The sequence below is a fragment of the Hippoglossus stenolepis genome, chromosome 10 (genome assembly GCF_022539355.2).
Source record: "Hippoglossus stenolepis isolate QCI-W04-F060 chromosome 10, HSTE1.2, whole genome shotgun sequence".
Classification (NCBI taxonomy): domain Eukaryota; kingdom Metazoa; phylum Chordata; class Actinopteri; order Pleuronectiformes; family Pleuronectidae; genus Hippoglossus; species Hippoglossus stenolepis.
Genome location: NC_061492.1, coordinates 120,698 through 139,178, shown reverse-complemented (window position 1 = coordinate 139,178; position 18,481 = coordinate 120,698). Strand labels below are relative to the sequence as shown.

Sequence of the window (18,481 nt, the reverse complement as noted above, 5' to 3'; positions counted from 1 at the left end):
TGTGTGTGTGTCTGTGTTTGTGTCTCTGTGTCCTTCCAAGGATAAGCTCCTCCCACCCGTGACCTGACTTTTACCTTTGACAACTCCATGGTAGCCCCCAGAGCTCTAGGACCCTGGGTGTGACACTCGACAGTCATCTCTCCTCACTGCCAACATTACTGCAACAACACGTTCCTGTAGATTCATGCTGCACAACATCAGGGGGGACGTGTCCCCTTCTCACTCAGAGGGCGGAGCAGGTTCTGGTCCAGGTTCTGGTCCAGGTTCTGGTCTTCAACCTGAGCTCACTCACACTACTCCGCTCCCTTCACTGGTTACCAGTAGCTGCCCACATCCACTTCAAGACTCTAGTACTTGGTACCGTGCTGTGACCGGATCGGGTCCAGTCTACATCCAGGACATGGTCAAACCTCACAGCCCCGCCCCCACTCCGCTCTGTATCGACCAATCAGCTGCTCCCTCACTGTGAGGGACAGCTGTCACTCAACAACATCACCACTGTTTCCTGTCCTGGCTCCTAAACGGTGGAACCAGCTCCACATGGACATCAGGACAGGAAGTCCTCACATCTTCCTCCAGACTGAAGACACACCTCTTCAGACTACAGCTTGGATAAGAAGATGATTTCTAATAACCATCGTCAACTCTGGTGTTCATATTAAAGAAAATAATAAATTAAGTTTAGTTGCACTTACATGTAGCACTTTACTTTTTTACCAGAACTAACAGAACTAATAATCAATAATTAATACAGATTCATGTGTTTTTATTTCACACACACTCTGATTAGTGTCAGTGACTCTAGTCTGGGTCCTGGTCTGAGTTCAGGTCTGGTCTCTTCTGGACCCGGAAGTGTTGTGGCTCAGTGTGACGCTTCGGACTGAACGTTTAGCTTTAGCTTCTGTTAGCTTCATGACACGGAACGTTCCTGCCTCCGAGTCTGTGTTTCACACGGACCCCTCCGCTGTCCGGACCGGACTTTGAGCTCTGGGGCTCGTTAGCCGGATCCGTTCAGTCAGCTGAGCAGCTAAGCTAATACGCTAACTGGTTAGCTTGATTAAGCTACAGACGTAAGCCGCCTCCGTGCTGCTCATGCCGGCGATGCTGGAGAGAAACCCGGAGGCTCCGGGGAAGAGGAGAGGCAGAGCCCCTGCGGGTGGCGGCAGCAGCGGCCCCGGAGCAGCAGTGAACCACGGCGGGAAGAGTCTGTCCGGTAATGGAACCAGCACTAACAGCTGTTGGGAAGAAGGAAGTTCAGGATCCAGTAGCGACGAGGAGCATGGTGGGTAGCCTCGGTCACGGTAGTGCTGCTGTGTACTGCGTGTACTTCGAGCACTACTACTAAGTACTATTGTGTACCGTGTGTGCAGGTGGAGGAGGGATGCGTGTCGGACTGCAGTACCAGGCCGTGGTTCCAGAGTTTGATACGGGTAAGAAACAACAGGCGGCTCGTTAGTGGTAGCCTCGAACAACGTGAGCTCTAAACGGCATCTGATCCTGGTTCCACTTTTCTGATCCTGGTACTAATTCTCTGATCCTGGTTCCCTGATCCTGGTTCCACTTTTCTGATCCTGGTACTAATTCTCTGATCCTGGTTCCCTGATCCTGGTTCCACTTTTCTGATCCTGGTAGTAATTATCTGATCCTGGTTCCCTGATCACTGTTCCACTTTTCTGATCCTGGTTCCCTGATCACTGTTCCACCTCTCTGATCCTGGTTCAACTTTTCTGATCCTGGTTCCACTTTTCTGATCACTGTTCCACCTCTCTGATCCTGGTTCCCTGATCCTGGTTCGACTTATCTGATCCTGGTTCAACTTATCGGATCCTGGTTCAACTTATCTGATCATTGTTCCACTTCTCTGATCCTGGTTCCACTTTTCTGATCCTGGTTCTAATTCTCTGATCCTGGTTCCCTGATCACTGTTCCACCTCTCTGATCCTGGTTCCCTGTTCCTGGTTCAACTTTCCTGATCCTGGTTCAACTTTCCTGATCCTGGTTCCACTTTTCTGATCACTGTTCCACCTCTCTGATCCTGGTTCCCTGATCCTGGTTCAACTTATCTGATCCTGGTTCCACCTCTCTGATCCTGGTTCCACTTTTCTGATCCTGGTTCCACTTCTCTGATCCTGGCTCCACCTCTCTGATCCTGGTTCCACTTTTCTGATCCTGGTTCCACTTCTCTGATCCTGGCTCCACTTCTCTGATCCTGGCTCCACTTCTCTGATCCTGGCTCCACATCTCTGATCCTGGCTCTGTTCCACTTCTCTGATCCCGGCTCCCCTCTCTGATCCCGGTTCCCCCTCTCTGATCCTGGTTCCACCTCTCTGATTCTTATTCCACCTCTCTGATCCCTGTTCCACTTTTCTGATCCTTATTCCACCTCTCTGAGCCTGGTTCAACTTTTCTGATGCTGGTTCTAATCCTCTGATCCTGGTTCTCTGATCCTGGTTCCACTTTTCTGATCCTGGTTCTAATCCTCTGATCCTGGTTCTCTGTTTCCGGTTCCACTTCTCTGATCCTGGTTCCACTTTTCTGATCCTGATTCCACATGTGTTGACCATGTCAGGTCTGTTTATAATAGATCTCTATGATTATTTTGCTGATTCTGAGTCAGATTGTTCACTCAGAACCGGATCAGCTTTTACTCCTGTGTCAGGTAGTGGAGTCAGAATATTAGGAACACCTCTGAATGTGAGGCAGAGACAAAAGTATGGAGCTAAATTCATCACCATTCAAACACAAAACAAACAAACAAAAACACAAATTGTCTCTAATAAACGATGCTTCAGAAACAAATGGCCCCAGGTGAACATGATGAAGAGGATGTAGCTGATGAAGGTCATCAGGGATTTTATATGATGCTGTTACTTCTAACCCCACTGATGTGTGTGTGTGTGTGTGTGTCAGACGTGGCTCAGGCGGCTCAGCTCAGAGAAAACCCTGGGATGTTGGTTTGGATTCCGAGCAGCTGTCTGAACCAGTCTCAGTGTAAGAAACTACTCTCAAATAAACAGTTACAAATAAAACCCAAAATATAAATGGTTAACCTGTGGATGTCTTTTAATGCAGTGGACGAATACATTGCCATCGCCAAAGAGAAACACGGCTACAACATGGAGCAGGTAAAGTTTCCTACTTTGACTCTGTTGATGTGAATCAAACCTTCAGTCAGAACAAGTAGAACTTGTTTTCAGGCTCTGGGGATGCTCTTCTGGCACAAACACAACGTTGAGAAATCTCTGGCTGATTTGCCGAACTTCACCCCGTTTCCTGACGAGTGGACGGTGGAGGACAGAGTCCTATTTGAACAGGCCTTCAGTTTCCATGGCAAGAGCTTCCACCGCATCCAGCAGATGGTACGTCAACAGTTAGAGCAGTTTACTGACATGTTTATTTTATATAGAATATATACCTGTTCAGATACTGTGACCAGTGTCGTCTTTAAACTCTTTTACAAACATGATTTATTTTCTGTCTCTGTGTGAAGTTACCGGACAAGTCAATGGCCAGTCTGGTTCGGTTTTATTACTCATGGAAGAAAAGTCGCAGTAAAACCAGTCTGATGGATCGACAGACACGAAAACACAAGAGAGAGAGAGACAACAGGTGAGCTGACAGCTGCACCAATCACAGCACAGGATACAGATCTGAAACCTGGATCCTGTGCTGTGATTGGTGGATTAAACTCTGACCTGTTTGTGTTTCAGTGATGATGAAGACGCTCACAGAAATAATCTGAGTGAATCTGAGTTCGACCAAAATAAAGACGACAAGAGGGAGGTGAGACTGTTTACTGACTGTTTACTGACTGTTGTATATGGGTTGTTAGCTGATTGGTTGTTGTATATTGACTTGCTGTTGTTTACTCGCTGTTTATTGACTTGTTGTTTACTGACTGTTTACTATGTAACTGATTTCAGGTCAGTTGTGGATCAGAGGTCAAAACATCTGCCGGACTGAAGGTACTCACCTGTCTCACCTCCCCTGTCTCTCAGTCAGGTGACCTGTCTGTCTCTCAGTCAGGTGACCCGTCTGTCTCTCAGTCAGGTGACGGTGACCTGTCTGTCTCTCAGTCAGGTGACGTTGACCTGTCTGTCTCTCAGTCAGGTGGCCCGTCTGTCTCTCAGTCAGGTGACGGGTCAGCCTCTCAGTCAGGTGACCTAGACCCATCTCTCAATCAGGTGACGGTGACCTGTCTGTCTCTCAGTCAGGTGGCCCGTCTGTCTCTCAGTCAGGAGACGGTGACCTTTCTGTCTCAGTCAGGTGATGGTGACCCGTCTGTCTCTCAGTCAGGTGACCTGTCTGTCTCTCAGTCAGGTGACCTAGACCCGTCTCTCAGTCAGGTGAAGGTGACGGGTCTGTCTCTCAGTCGGGTGACCTGTCTGTCTCTCAGTCAGGTGACCTAGACCCGTCTCTCAGTCAGGTGGCCCGTCTGTCTCTCAATCAGGTGACGGTGACCTGTCTGTCTCTCAGTCAGGTGACCCGTCTGTCTCTCAGTCAGGTGGCCTGTCCGTCTCTCAGTCAGGTGGCCCGTCTGTCTCTCAATCAGGTGACGGTGACCTGTCTGTCTCTCAGTCAGGTGGCCCGTCTGTCTCTCAGTCAGGTGACGGTGACCTGTCTGTCTCTCAGTCAGGTGGCCCGTCTGTCTCTCAGTCAGGTGACGGTGACCCGTCTGTCTCTCAGTCAGGTGACGGTGGCCCGTCTGTCTCTCAGTCAAGTGACGGTGGCCCGTCTGTCTCTCAGTCAGGTGACGGTGACCCGTCTGTCTCTGTCAAGTGACGGTGGCCCGTCTGTCTCTCAGTCAGGTGATGGTGACCCGTCTGTCTCTCAGTCAGGTGACGGTGACCTTTCTGTCTCTCAGTCAGGTGGCCTGTCTGTCTCTCAGTCAGGTGGCGGTGACCTGTCTGTCTCTCAGTCAGGTGACGGTGACCCGTCTGTCTCTCAGTCAGGTGACCGTGACCTGTCTGTCTCTCAGTCAGGTGAAGTTGACCCGTCTGTCTCTCAGTCAGTTGACGGGGACCCGTCTGTCTCTCAGTCAGGTGATGGTGACCCGTCTGTCTCTCAGTCAGGTGACGGTGACCGGTCTGTCTCTCAGTCAGGTGGCCCGTCTGTCTCTCAGTCAGGTGAAGGTGACCTGTCTGTCTCTCAGTCAGGTGACGGTGACCCGTCTGTCTCTCAGTCAGGTGTGAAGGCCTCTCAGCGGATGAAGAAACGTCCCCCTAGAGGAATGTTTCTGAACCAACAGGACGTTGTCTCTCTGTCGTCTTCGTCTCCTCAGGGACTCATCAGACACCTGGACGGTCAGCTGGTGTCCATCAAGAGACAGGTCTGTCTATTTAGCTCCTCACCTGTCTCACTCTCTTCTCACCTGTCACACTTTCTCATCTGTCTGTCTCTTTGGGTTTCAGATTCAGACCATCAAACAGACCAACAGTGCTCTAAAGGACAAAATCAGTTCAGGAGTGGACGAGTTCAGACAACCTGAGGTAACCATAGCAACATGCTGCTTCCTGTCGATGTGCGACCGGACGATCAGATCATGAACTTGGGAGGTCAAAGGTTATGGAGGTGATTCCAGTTCTGTGTGTTTTTGTTGCAGGTGAATCAGAAGTTGAACAGTCGTTGGACGACAGAGGAGCAGCTGCTCGCTGTACAAGGTAACACCTGGACCACCTGAGTCACACATTCAAAGCTCAGTGATTAGTCAGTGACACCATCTCTCGTCCACTCCCATGCAGCCATCAGGAAGTACGGAAGAGACTTCCAGGCTATCTCAGATGTGATTGGTAACAAGTCGGTGGTTCAGGTGAAGAACTTCCTGGTGAACTACAGACGGAGGTTTAACCTGGACGAGGTTCTTCAGGAGTGGGAGGCAGAACATGGCGTGGAGGGGGAAGACGGAGAAGAAGGAGGAGACGGAGGAGACGAGGGAGATGGAGGAGACGGCGGAGGAGAGGAGGAGAAGATGGAGGTGTGTCCCACTGAGGAGAAGGAGGTTACTGCCAAGGATACAAAGGAGGTGAAGAGCAGTTATTTATGGAAACTACAAATCCCACAATCCTCTCTGTCTCTCCCCCTCTTTTATCTCTGTGTCTCTAAAGTGTCTTCAATGTGTCTCTACTGTCCTGCAGGACTCGTCCTTTCCAGTCGACCCCCACAAGCCCCTGGCGTCCTGAGACCCTCTGACCCAACCCCTCTTTCATGATGTCATCATTTTAGTTTGTTGACATGTTATTGATCAGGTTTGAACTGTCACCTGATATTAATGCTTTCTCTGGACCAATCTGTGTGTGCGTGTGCGTGTGTGTGCAGCCATGTTGGATGATGTCACTCAGGTATCGTCATCCTGTTTTATGATTTTAGAATTTTTATTTTAGAGGAAACAATAAAACCAAAGTTGATCAATAAACACGTTGGACTTCTTCTCTTCATGTGACGCAGATAAACGACAAAAAACAATACTCAAGTAAATGTATTCAGTTACTTTCATTGACTGGATTACAACACTGTTCATTCAAAATAAAGTTTCAAAGAAAAGATTTCGTACCTGCAGTCTGTGACAAACAGCGCCCCCTGGTGGTCTGATTTTCTGGATCCTGATGGTGGACTATGATCACAACAAGACTTCTTGATACACAACATGTCTCCTCACATCTTCTACCATCACTGACAGTAAATCCTCAGTTCATGTGTCTGCTCCTTCATCTCCATCAGACATCATGTATAAATACTTTAAACATGTTACAAACTGTTTCTCATCAATGTAGTAAATCCTGTTATTTTACTGATCTTCACATGTGACTCAGGTTTCTATGTTTCTCAGAATTAGAATCAGGGTATATTGGGTTTACACATACAAGGAATTTGCTGTGGTGTGTTTGTGCAAGTATTGATATAAAAAATATAAAGATAGGATTGTGTAATACGCTGTAAAACACTAGAGAAATTTGAAGGGTCTTTTCCTGTTAATAAATAATGTTTGTACATTTACTGTTGAGGGTGAAGAACAGAGGATGTTGCTCCCTCTAACCCTCTACCTGCAGCCCTTAACAAACAGCGCCCCCCGGTGGTCTGGTTCCGGGCAGCTGGGGGATTTCCTGGGCGGAAGCTGCGGAGGGGGTTTCCAGTGTGATCGGACCAGTCCTCCCGCTGGATCTGAACCGGATCACACACACGCACAGAACTGAAATCGAACCTCGAACCTAAAACATGTGGAGCTCACGCGAGGCCCGGAGGCTCCGCGACAGCGGCAGCGGCGGGTCGACGGTTTGAATCCTGGAGAGAGTCCACCGAGCCGAGGAGCTGCTGAGCTGAGATTCATGTGAGTCCCACAGCAGAACATTAGCAGAACATCTGTAGAACATCTGTAGAACATCTGTAAAACAGGTTCGTGTGTGTTAACGGCTCCAAAACCCAGGCGCAGAAACACGAAGCTAAAGAAGCTAACAGTTAGCATCAGTCAGTGTTTACATCAGCACAGAGAGAGAGGGAGGAAGAGAGACAGATAGAGACAGACAGAGAGAGAGAGAGACAGAGAGAGAGGGAGGAAGAGAAACAGACAGAGACAGACAGAGAGAGAGAGAGAGGAGAGAGACAGACAGAGAGAGAGGGAGGGAGAAAGAGAGAGAGAGGGAGGAGAGAGACAGAGGAAGAGGGACAGAGAGAGAGAGACAGATAGAGAGACAGGGGAGAGGGACAGAGAGAGGGAGACAGAGGGAGAGGGACAGAGAGAGAGGAGAGGGACATAGAGAGAGACAGGGGAGAAAGAGAGAGAGAGAGGGAGGTAGATAGAGAGAGAGAGAGAGGGAGGAAGAGAAACAGAGAGACAGAGGAAGAGAAACAGACAGATAGAGAGACAGATAGAGAGACAGACAGAGAGAGGGGAGAAAGAGAGAGAGGGAGGGAGAGAGACAGAGAGGGAGGGACGAGAGAGAGGGACAGACAGAGAGAGAGACAGAGAGAGAGAGAGAGGGAGGGAGAGGGACAGGACAGACAGAGAGGGACAGAGAGAGAGGGACAGACAGAGAGAGGGGGAGAAAGAGAGAGAGAGAGGGAGAGGGACAAGGACAGACAGAGAGAGGGGGAGAAAGAGAGAGAGAGGGAGGGAGAGGGACAGGGACAGAGAGAGAGAGGGGAGGGAGAGAGACAGAGAGGGACAGAGAGAGGGGGAGAAAGAGGAGGGAGAGGGAGGAGAGAGACAGAGAGAGAGGGGAGAGGGACAGAGAGAGAGAAAGAGACAGAGAGAGAGAGGGAGAGGGAGGAAGAGAGACAGAGAGAGAGACAGACAGACAAGGAACAGAGAGAGAGAGGGAGGAAGAGAGACAGAGAGGGAGAGAGACAGACAAGGAACAGAGACAGAGAGGGAGAGACAGAGAGACAGAGAGGGAGAGGGAGGACGAGAGAGAGAGAGAGACAAGGAACAGAGAGAGAGAGACAGAGACAGAGAGGGAGGAAGAGAGACAGAGAGAGAGAGAGACAGACAGAGACAGAGAGGGAGGAAGAGAGACAGAGAGAGAGACAGACAGACAAGGAACAGAGACAGAGAGGGAGAGACAGAGAGACAGAGAGGGAGAGGGAGGACGAGAGAGAGAGAGAGAGACAAGGAACAGAGAGAGAGAGACAGAGACAGAGAGGGAGGAAGAGAGACAGAGAGAGAGAAAGACAGACAAGGAACAGAGAGAGAGAGACAAGACAGAGAGGGAGGAAGAGAGACAGAGAGAGAGAGAGACAGGCAAGAGACAGAGAGAGAGAGGGAGAGAGAGAGAGACAGACAAGGAACAGAGAGAGAGAGAGAGAGAGAGAGAGAGAGACAGACAAGGAACAGAGAAAGAGAGGGACAGAGAAAGAGACAGAGGAAGAGAGAGGGACAGAGAGAGAGAGAGACAGAGAGAGGGACAGAGGAAGAGAGAGAGACAGAGGAAGAGAGAGGGACAGAGAGAGGCAGAGGAAGAGAGAGAGAGAGAGGAAGAGAGAGAGACAGAGAGAGAGACAGAGGAAGAGAGAGGGACAGAGAGAGGCTCTCAGTTTTTCATCTGAATTTGAAGGATTTGAACGAGAGAGAATTTAAATCTAAAGATCGGTGATTTGATTTAATGATCAACTGATCTTCTTCATGTTATATTGATCGACTCATTGATTGTTTATTGATTAATGGACTGATCAAGCATGAAAAACTAATACAAGTAAAAATAAGATAAAAACCAAATAAACTACTTTTAACTTAAAGTATGGGATTGTGAAACTTCTTTTTTCCAGTAGGTAGAGCTATGACTAAATATTGTAATGTAGATTTATACGATTAACACTCATTTTGAAATGAGACTCCACATTCTATCTCGGCAGATGTTTGACGTTAGCCTGCGAGTGAGAAATGGAATCAGAAGAAAATATCAATAACGACCCCACTGTGTCCGTACGGATAAATCTGGTCGTGTTCAGACCTGAATGTGTCCAGCGATGGGAATTCATGTCCCTGCTCTACACGCTAATAAACACAGAGCTCATTTGTGTTTACGAAGACAAAATGATGTTTAAACCGGGTCTGAGTATTTGATGTGTCAGAGGACAATACTTCTGTGTGTTGGCACAAGTGAGAGAGAGAGAAAGACGTCAGGATGAAGAAAGATTTTACCAATTTGAAAAAAAACATCATTATGTGGGGGTCAATGTGTCGGTGGCCACAAAAAAATCAACGTATGGACACTGAGGAGACTAAAAATATTCAGATTCATTTTGAAATTGCAGCAGTTTAGTGAAAGACAAAGCGGAAACCATTGCAAACTGTGTTTGCCATAGTATCAGCATCATAACGTAAAACTACAAATTTATATAATCATCTTCAACATGATCACAAACTGCAAAATGACGAAGGTGTCAAGGCCAAGAAAACGTCGCCCGACAACAGATACGAACAATGGATCAGGAACAATCATAGTTTGGTTGCGTTTCCTTTTGGAGCTCAATGAATGCTATAAACATTCATTTTAACAGAGAAATTAAGAATCATGATTTCAATGCCAGGAGGAAAATTCTGATTTGAATTTTTTTCACTGTGTAACACAACAAGACACATGTAGACATCCAAACTATTGTTGTGCCATACAACCATTTTCTTCACTGTTGAATTATAGATTTGTGATCTGTTGTAGAGTGTAGAGTTCGTAATTAACACAGTTTGTGCTATGATTGATAATCTTGAACTTTGGCTCCATCTAGTGGAAAATAGTTGGGACAGAATTTGTTTGCGGTACACAACATTAAAATTCCCAATGCAGCCATGGACACCGTTTAATCATATATACTCACAACATGAAAACCTGTCATATCTGTTGCCAGAATGTGTTGCCATGACAAAAACTGAATATTGGCATGTACACGTCCTTAGGACTCTTGTCAAACATGTGAAATTTGTGGAAGATTCGACAATTTATATGAAAACTACAGCAACTTCCTTTTTCATGGCGAAAAAACAAAAACAAAAGTGATCATGAAGGTCTTTTACATTACATTACATTACATCACATTACATTTAGCTGACGCTTTTATCCAAAGCGACTCACAATAAGTGCATCAACCATGAGGAACAAACCAGAACAACAAGAATCAAGAAAGTAAAATTTCTTCAAAAAAGCAAAACTACAAAGTTCTATAAGTAAGTGACATTTAAGTGCTACTAAATTGTTAGTTTAAAAATGTATTCAAGGTATAGTCAGAAGAGGTGTGTTTTTAGTTTGTGGCGGAAGATGTGTAAACTTTCTGAAGTCCGGATGTCCATGGGGAGCTCGTTCCACCGTTTAGGAGCCAGGACAACAAACAGTCGTGATTTTGATGAGTGTTTAGCTCATAGTGGGGGAGCAACAAGCTGATTGGCCGAAGCAGAGCGGAGTGAACGGGCTGGGGTGTAAGGTTTGACCATGTCCTGGATGTAGACTGGCCCCGATACGTTCGCAGCACGGTACAAAGTACTAGTGTTTTGAAACGGATGTGGGCAGCTACTGGTAACCAGTGAAGGGAGCGGAGGAGTGTGAGTGAACTCAGGTTAAAGACCAGTGGAGCTGCTGCTTCCTGGATGAGCTGCAGAGGTCGGATGGCAGCAGCAGGTAGACCTGCCAGGAGGGAGGTGCAGTAGTCTAGGTGTGAGATGACCAGGGCCTGGACCAGAACCTGCACCGCCTTCTGAGTGAGAAGGTGGCGTGTTCTCCTGATGTTGTGCAGCATGAATCTAGAGGAACGTGTTGTTACAGTAATGTTGGCAGTGAGGGAGAGTTGGCTGTCGAGGTCTTGAGGCTTCTACGACAAAGTTTATGGTGGATGTGGTCAAACTGCTCTGTAAAGCAATCAAAGCTAGGGATGTCACGAGAACCGATACTTCGGTACCAAGTCGATGCCAAAATTCCCAAAACGTCATGGTATTTTGTTTATAGTATCAAACAATACAGACCCGCTGCTGCCGGATGGTTGCCGCCGCTGCTTTGGGATCGGGGCAGGTGCACATCGCATGTCCGGTGTCCTTGTACCGTGCTCTATTAGTCTTATCAAGGTTAATTTTCAGGTGGTGTGCGGACATCCACTGAGAGATGTCAGTCAGACAGGCAGAGATTCCTGCTGCTACCTGTGTTTCAGATTGAGGAAAAGAGAGGATTAGTTGGGTGTCATCAGCGTAGCTGTGGTAGGAAAAGCCATGTGAGTGAATGAGAGAGTTGGTGTACAGAGAGAAGAGGAGGGGACCCAGGACGGAACCTTGAGGGACCCCAGTAGTGAGAGGACAAGGTTCAGACACAGATCCTCTCCAAGTTACCTGATAAGTGTGGTCGTTGAGGTAGGATGAGAGCAGGGAGAGAGCAGAGCCTGAGACACCCAGGTCCTGAAGGGAGGAATAAGGATCTGGTGGTTCACTGTGTCAAATGCAGCAGAGAGGTCTAGAAGGATGAGGACAGAGGAGAGAGAGGCGGCTCTAGCAGTGTGAAGCTGCTCAGAGACAGCAAGGAGGACCGTCTCAGTCGAGTGGCCTTGAAACCAGACTGGTGAGGGTCAAGAAGGTTGTTATGGTGGAGATGGGAGGAGAGTTGATTAAAGATCGCTCGCTCAGAGCTGTGGAAACAAAGGGAAGAAGAGAGACAGGTCTGTAGTGGTTTACTTCAGACGGGCCGAGGGGGGTTCTTCAGGAGAGGGTTACTCTTGCCTCCTTCAGAGAGTTAGGAAACAGTTGACAGGAAGTGTTGATAAGATGGGTGAGAAAAGGAAGAAGGTCAGGAGCGATAGACTGGAGAATGTGAGATGGGGTCAAGGGGGCAGGTGGTCGGGGGGGCGGAGGTTACTAAGGTAAGAACTTGATTGGGAGACGGGGGGGTGAAAGAGGAAAGTGAAGGGGATGAAGATGAAGTTGATGGAAATGTTACAGAAGGAGGATTAGAGAATGAGGAGCGTAGGTCATCTATCTTTTTTGTGAAGTAGTTGACAAAGTGGCTTGGTAGAAGGGGGGGCAGGGGGTCAAGGAGGTTGGAAGAGATGGAGAAGAGTTTTTTGGGGTTCGATATGACCAACCAAACCAATATTTCTGTCCTTTCTGCTTCAGATGGTAAAAATATTTGGGAACATGCTTTTGTCACAATTTGAAGTGCACGATACTCCGCTTCTTGTCAGACTTTAAATATCCAAAATATAACCGCACTACTGAATTCCTTGGACCCTTTTCAACAATGTCCTCTTCTTTTGAGCCAGTGTCCATTGTCTTCTTCAGTAACTCTGTCGCTCCAGTTTTCCTCAACATTTTCTGTCTCATTTTCTCTTTTATCTCCCACTCCTGACTTACTGGTGTGCACAGCTGCAGTCGCTCAAACATTAGCACGTGTGCTGCTACTACGCTCTATGTGCATCAACCTAACCTGACGTGGCTGTAACTCTATTCCAGCCACATGATTGGTTTTGGCGCGGCGCTATTCTCAGTAGGGTTAGGGTTAGTCTGTCAAAAAAACAATGGAATGAGTTCTGTCATAACCCGACGTCTTATATTTCTATCGAGGAAAAGTTATTGGCATGTAGGTTTTGGGGCCAGGACTCTTATCATAATGTAAAATTTAGGGAAGATTTGACGATATGAGAATTACAACAACTTACTTTTTCATGGCGATTAAAACATGTTGCGATCACGCGAGGTGTCATTGACAAAATCAAGAACGCCTTAAGATTATTCTGAACAAATATGAAGTCAATCTGAATAATTCCTCACAAGGAGTTTGAAAGTAGGACACCTCCAAATGGGAATAACTAGGATAGATACAAATGTCGAACTTTCTGTTGGATTTAATTGATAATAATAATAATAATAATATCAATATCCTCTACAAAATCAATTGATCTCTCACACCTTCGGTGCTCAGGCTCTAATAAACAACAGTCATGTATGAGAAAAGCGATGAGTTGACCTGCAGGTTGACGTCCTTCTGGGCTTTAATTTTAAACCTAACCCCCCCCTCGTCCCCCAGGTCATGTCAGCAGGGAGGAGTGCTGACGGGAGGGAGGTGCAGATTCCCCTCCAGCAGGTGGCGCCCTCTGTGGCTGCCTCCCTCGCTGTGGTCTCTCCCATCACCCCACCCTCTCACCGCCCAGCCAATCCCTGGCCCCCCAGCGACCCTGCTGCTTCTCACGGTAGAAGAGATTTTCTGAGTACATGTTTAATAGATCTACAGTGGACAGTAAAGCAGCAGGTGAGTGAACTCAGGTGTGTCTCTGTGCTCAGGTGTCGCTGCAGGTTTCTTGCCTCTTCATGAAGGATTCAGAGATCACTTTGTAGAAACTCCAGAAGCCAAATACTGCTGCGAGGTGTGCAGGCTGGTCCTATGTCAGCCTCGCCAGACCGAGTGTGGACACCGCTTCTGTCAGAGCTGCATCAACCACATCTTCAGGTGAGTCGGACAGATCTTATCACACCTCCGCTTCACACTCCGGTGCTGGTCTATAGGGTTGTGAGGGAACCCTGGTCAAACCTACCACCCCAACATTTAATCTTCTCTGACTCACGCCACATCCTTCCACCAAATAATCTGCCTGGTAGTTTTTTGCGTAATCCTGCAAACTAACGGACTGACAGACTATACAAAAATAACCTCCTTGACAGAGATAAAAATCTTCTGAAAGCTGTAGCTCTATTCTAAGGATGCAAATGGTGTTCGATGATTTCCAGCTCTTATTCCTGTTTTGTTAAAGGGCCCATATTGTGTAAAATACATTTTCTGGGCTTTTACTATCCGTTATTACTTGAAGGGGGTCAGTAGGTGGCCTCAAAGTATGAAAACAGTCACTCCGCGGACTTTTTCACTCTAAGAAATATGTTATTGAAACGTCGCGTTTTGTACTTTCTCTCCGTATGATGTCATCATGGAATCGCACTCTTCTCTCAGCCCCACCCAGCCGGTACCAGTCCAGCCTCCAAACCCACCCCCCCTGTTTTTTTTTTACTTTAAACCACTGATGTATCATCTTAGGGGTACCAATACCTAAAATTAAATCCCGGAAAGGTGTAAAATATGGGCCCTTTATGCACTTCTACGTTTCTGTGGATGTGATGTGATTTGGGGTGGCTGTGGAGGAATTTCAGCGGGTCGTCAGAAAGTCTGCGGTTCAATCCCTGTCTCCTTTCTGCATGCGTAAGTGTCCTTGCGAAAGATCCTGAACCCAAACTGCCCCTGATGACTATGACGGTGTGTGGAGAGAGTGTGCTGCATATAGACCAACTGTATGAATGTTTGTGTGAATGGTGACTGGTGAGTCTGTAAAGATTTTTGAGAGGTCATCTAGACTAGAAAAAATCTAATTAAATACAGATCATTTACCATTTGATATAGCGGTTCCTCCTCTGACCAGCAGGTGTCAGGTGTTTGTCTCCTGCTGACTCAATAACTTTATGTCCTCTGTCCTCCGGCAGTCAGTCAAACCCGGTGTGTCCAGCTGACATGGAGCAGCTGTTTAAAGACAAGGTGGGCTGGATGTGACATCACGACACACACCATATTGACATTAATTATTAATTGATTATGGATCAGTTGTTGAACATCCTGTGGTTTGTGTTGAAGATCTTCAGAGACGTTTGCTGCCAGCGGGAAATCATGGCTCTGAAGGTTTACTGTCGCAGTGAAGCCAATGGCTGTCAGGAACTGATGAGTCTGCACCAGATACCTGTGAGAACATGTTCATGTGGTAACAGAGAACCGTTTGTACTGAAACTGGCTATAGGTCCAATATATGGTCTGTGTGTGGATACCTCATAAAGTTCAGGTCAAATATCCTGATTCTGTTCCAACGACCAGGATTTATATAAAAGTTACAACATATCTCTGTGTGTTTCTCACCTGTCTGTCTGTCTCTGTAGGACCACCTAAATGTGTGTCCATTCTTTGAGGTTCCCTGTCCATTGGGTAAATGCAAAGAGCGAATGATGAGGAAAGAGATTCCCGACCACCTGAGCTGGAAATGTAAACACAGAGAGACCACCTGCGAGTTCTGCATCACCAAGATGCCTCTGACTGACCTGCAGGTAGCCTGTGACTTCACTTCCAAGAGATCTGCACCATTGTTCCTAGGGACTAGTTTTGAGACTAGTTGCAACTAGGAACAGAAGCCTCAGTCCAGATTGAACTGCCTGCTGATGTCTGGAGGTTGTCACTGTTCAAGAACCTGAAGTGTTCTTTGCGAGCAGGAAATGGTTTCAGATTAAATTTGTCTGTTTTCAGAAACACAAAGAGACGGTGTGTCCAGCATTCCCAGTGTCCTGTCCAAACCACTGCTCCTCTTCCTCCCTGCCCCGGAGTGAGGTACTGACCCGCGTCATTCTCCACCTCAGTTTAGTTTAGTGGTTTCATCTGTTTAACCTATCACAAGCAGGATTGATTGATTGATTGATTGATTGATTGATTGATTGATTGATTGATTGATGTTGACCTGATGTTTCAGCTGTCCAGTCACCAACATGACTGTCCTAAAGCTCAAGTGATTTGCCAGTTTCACCGTTACGGCTGCACCTTCAAGGTAACTAATCGTCACATGTTCTCAAATTGTTAGACAATAAATTATCAATAAACAATATTCAGAATATATTAATAAGTAATGATATGAGTGATAAAGTATAGTTATAATAAAGTACTTTAATAACAATGTATATAACACTATGTTTGTTTATGCTACAGGGGTTGAACCAGGAAATGAGGCAACATGAGTCGACCTGTGCAGCTGAGCACCTGAGGATGATGGCCAATAGGAACTCCTCATTAGAGAACAAGGTAACCATAGCAACCAGTTGCAGGTCACAGAATGTGCGTTCTGTGGCTGATGTTTGTGTATGTCTGCAGGTGGAGGAGGTCAAAGGTGAGCTGTTGGAGCGCTATAAGGTTCTTCCGGCTCTCAGCAGTCGTCTGTCAGACCTGGAGAACCAGAACGACGAGCTGAGAGACAAGAACCGACAAATGGAGCAGAAGTTCTCCACCATGCAGGTACTGATGTTCCATGTGTTCTTTGGACTGGAGGTCAAAGGTCACAATCAAATGGTTGATATGATGAAGTGATTTTGTAGATATGGTAAATGTTTGGTTCTTAATTGGTTTCTCTTACCACAGAAACTCATGAGTTCTCACTCAGAGAAGCTGCTAGAGGTGGAGCTGGAGCTTCGTTCTCTGCGTCTCCTCAGAGACGAGGTCGAGAACCTGAGAGGAACTCTGGAGAGCGTTCGGGTGAGGCTGACTGCTCTGGAACAAGGACGCAGCGGAACCGGACCCTCTACACACACTCTGGGTCAGAACACGTAAAGGGTACTGGGGACACACACTGTTGATCAATAACCCAATAATCAATATCCACCTCTCTGCAGCACCCCTGGAGACTCAGCTTAATCGACACGACGACATGCTAAGTGTCCACGAGATCCGATTGGCTGACATGGACCTGCGTTTCCAGGTGTTGGAGACGGCGAGCTACAACGGGACTCTGATCTGGAAGATTCGCGACTACAAGAGACGGAAACAGGAAGCTGTGGCGGCAAAGACACTGTCGCTGTATTCACAGCCATTTTATACAGGATACTTTGGATATAAGATGTGTGCCCGAGTCTACCTGAATGGAGACGGCATGGGCAAAGGGACACACCTTTCGCTGTTCTTTGTGGTAATGAGGGGCGAGTACGACGCCCTGCTGCCCTGGCCCTTCAAACAGAAAGTACATATCACTTCCTTTCTTGTGTCTGACTGATTTATGGTGACAGCGCTGTACATTCAACTGTCTTGTCGTCTGTCGTCCTGTCAGGTGACTCTGATGCTGATGGACCAGGGTCCGTCCAGGAAACACCTGGGCGACGCCTTCAAACCGGATCCAAACAGCAGCAGCTTCCGACGCCCTGCTGCAGAGATGAACATCGCCTCCGGGTGTCCTCTGTTTGTGTCTCAGAGTGTCCTGGAGACAGGCAGCTACATTAAAGACGATACCATCTTCATCAAGGTGGGGAGATGCCTCCTACTATTCGTTCTTGATTGATTAACAGACTGATCAATTTATGTATTGATTGATTTATAGGTTACCGTGGATACCTCTGACCTACCTGACCCTTGATGTTGCGACCCTTCTGACCGCGTTGGTCTGAGATTAACTCACCAGATCATGTCCAAAGAACAAAGGATGATGGGAAGGATCAGTGACGCAGACAGAACAGAAGAAGTCAGGAATACAGGAAGCAGCCAATTAGAGTCAACTATACACAGACCAGAGGGATTGGCTGATCCGGTGTTTGAATGGATCAGTGTTGCCATGACGTCGCAGCGGTGACATCACTCAGAGCAAACATGGCCGCTGCAGCCAGGACATTGTTGCAGCTCATTATTGATGCTATGCATCAAGCTTTACTTTCTGTTTATTACCTGTTTAACAAGGCATGCTGGGAAATTCACCACTGTCACAGAGGAGCACTGAATCCCAGATCAGACCAGTAGAGACCAGTGAAATCTAATTTATTCTGTAAAACCAGTAAAGTCCAGTGAATCTACTGAAGAGTCCATTTGATCAGAGGAGGATTGATTATTGATTATTGACGTCTTGTGAAGTGGGTGTTGATGAATCTTCAGTTTTCCTCCTGTTGTCAGTAGAAACAATAAAACGAATAGAAACAGTAGAAACCAGAACAGGTGCGTTCAGTCATGACTTCACCTGCAGGTGGAAACATTTTGACCCTTGAACTCTGATCTAAAACTGTTCTAAATTATTTAGAGGAGCGGAATATTCAGATGTGAGTCCACTAGAAGCCACTAGGGGGCGCTCAGCTGCTGCAGCTCCTCTGTGGTCTCTGTGAGTTTCTCAGCTTGGACAGAATTCATTGATTCATTTGCACAGTTTGAATGTTTGTTAACGTGTGACAATAAAATAACGTGAAAACGAAAATGCCTCTGATTTGATATTTTACCTTATCTTATTATTTGTTAGGGTTAGACACTTTTACCACACT

At 47.0% G+C, this 18,481-nt stretch overlaps 2 protein-coding genes across 6 annotated transcripts; both read left to right on the top strand.

The window, feature by feature from the left end:
- The first annotated feature begins 229 nt into the window (after positions 1-229).
- On the top strand, positions 230-6,540 carry rcor1 (REST corepressor 1). Of its 5 annotated transcripts, none has more exons than XM_035168795.2 (13): positions 240-1,282; positions 1,371-1,430; positions 2,911-2,991; positions 3,073-3,125; positions 3,198-3,359; positions 3,491-3,609; positions 3,711-3,783; positions 3,924-3,965; positions 5,123-5,329; positions 5,412-5,489; positions 5,603-5,660; positions 5,742-5,974; positions 6,105-6,540. In XM_035168795.2, exons 1-13 carry the CDS (start codon positions 1,093-1,095, stop codon positions 6,177-6,179), a joined length of 1,431 nt encoding a protein of 476 aa, XP_035024686.1. In that variant the 5' UTR covers positions 240-1,092; the 3' UTR covers positions 6,180-6,540. The 5 variants fall into 5 exon arrangements, with proteins under 5 accessions (XP_035024689.2, XP_035024686.1, XP_035024685.1 ...); XM_035168794.2 differs by having other exon boundaries at positions 5,742-6,022; positions 6,135-6,540; XM_035168796.2 differs by having other exon boundaries at positions 241-1,282; positions 5,153-5,329; positions 5,742-6,022; positions 6,135-6,540.
- Positions 6,541-7,070: 530 nt separating this feature from the next.
- Positions 7,071-18,417, top strand: traf3 (TNF receptor-associated factor 3). The gene is made up of 14 exons (XM_047341787.1): positions 7,071-7,324; positions 13,488-13,650; positions 13,742-13,907; positions 14,927-14,978; positions 15,075-15,179; positions 15,371-15,535; positions 15,732-15,812; positions 15,952-16,026; positions 16,185-16,277; positions 16,347-16,487; positions 16,611-16,785; positions 16,862-17,205; positions 17,293-17,484; positions 17,560-18,417. The coding sequence occupies exons 2-14, from the start codon at positions 13,491-13,493 to the stop codon at positions 17,593-17,595; spliced, it is 1,785 nt and encodes a 594-aa protein (XP_047197743.1). The 5' UTR covers positions 7,071-7,324; positions 13,488-13,490; the 3' UTR covers positions 17,596-18,417.
- The last annotated feature ends 64 nt before the right edge of the window (positions 18,418-18,481 follow it).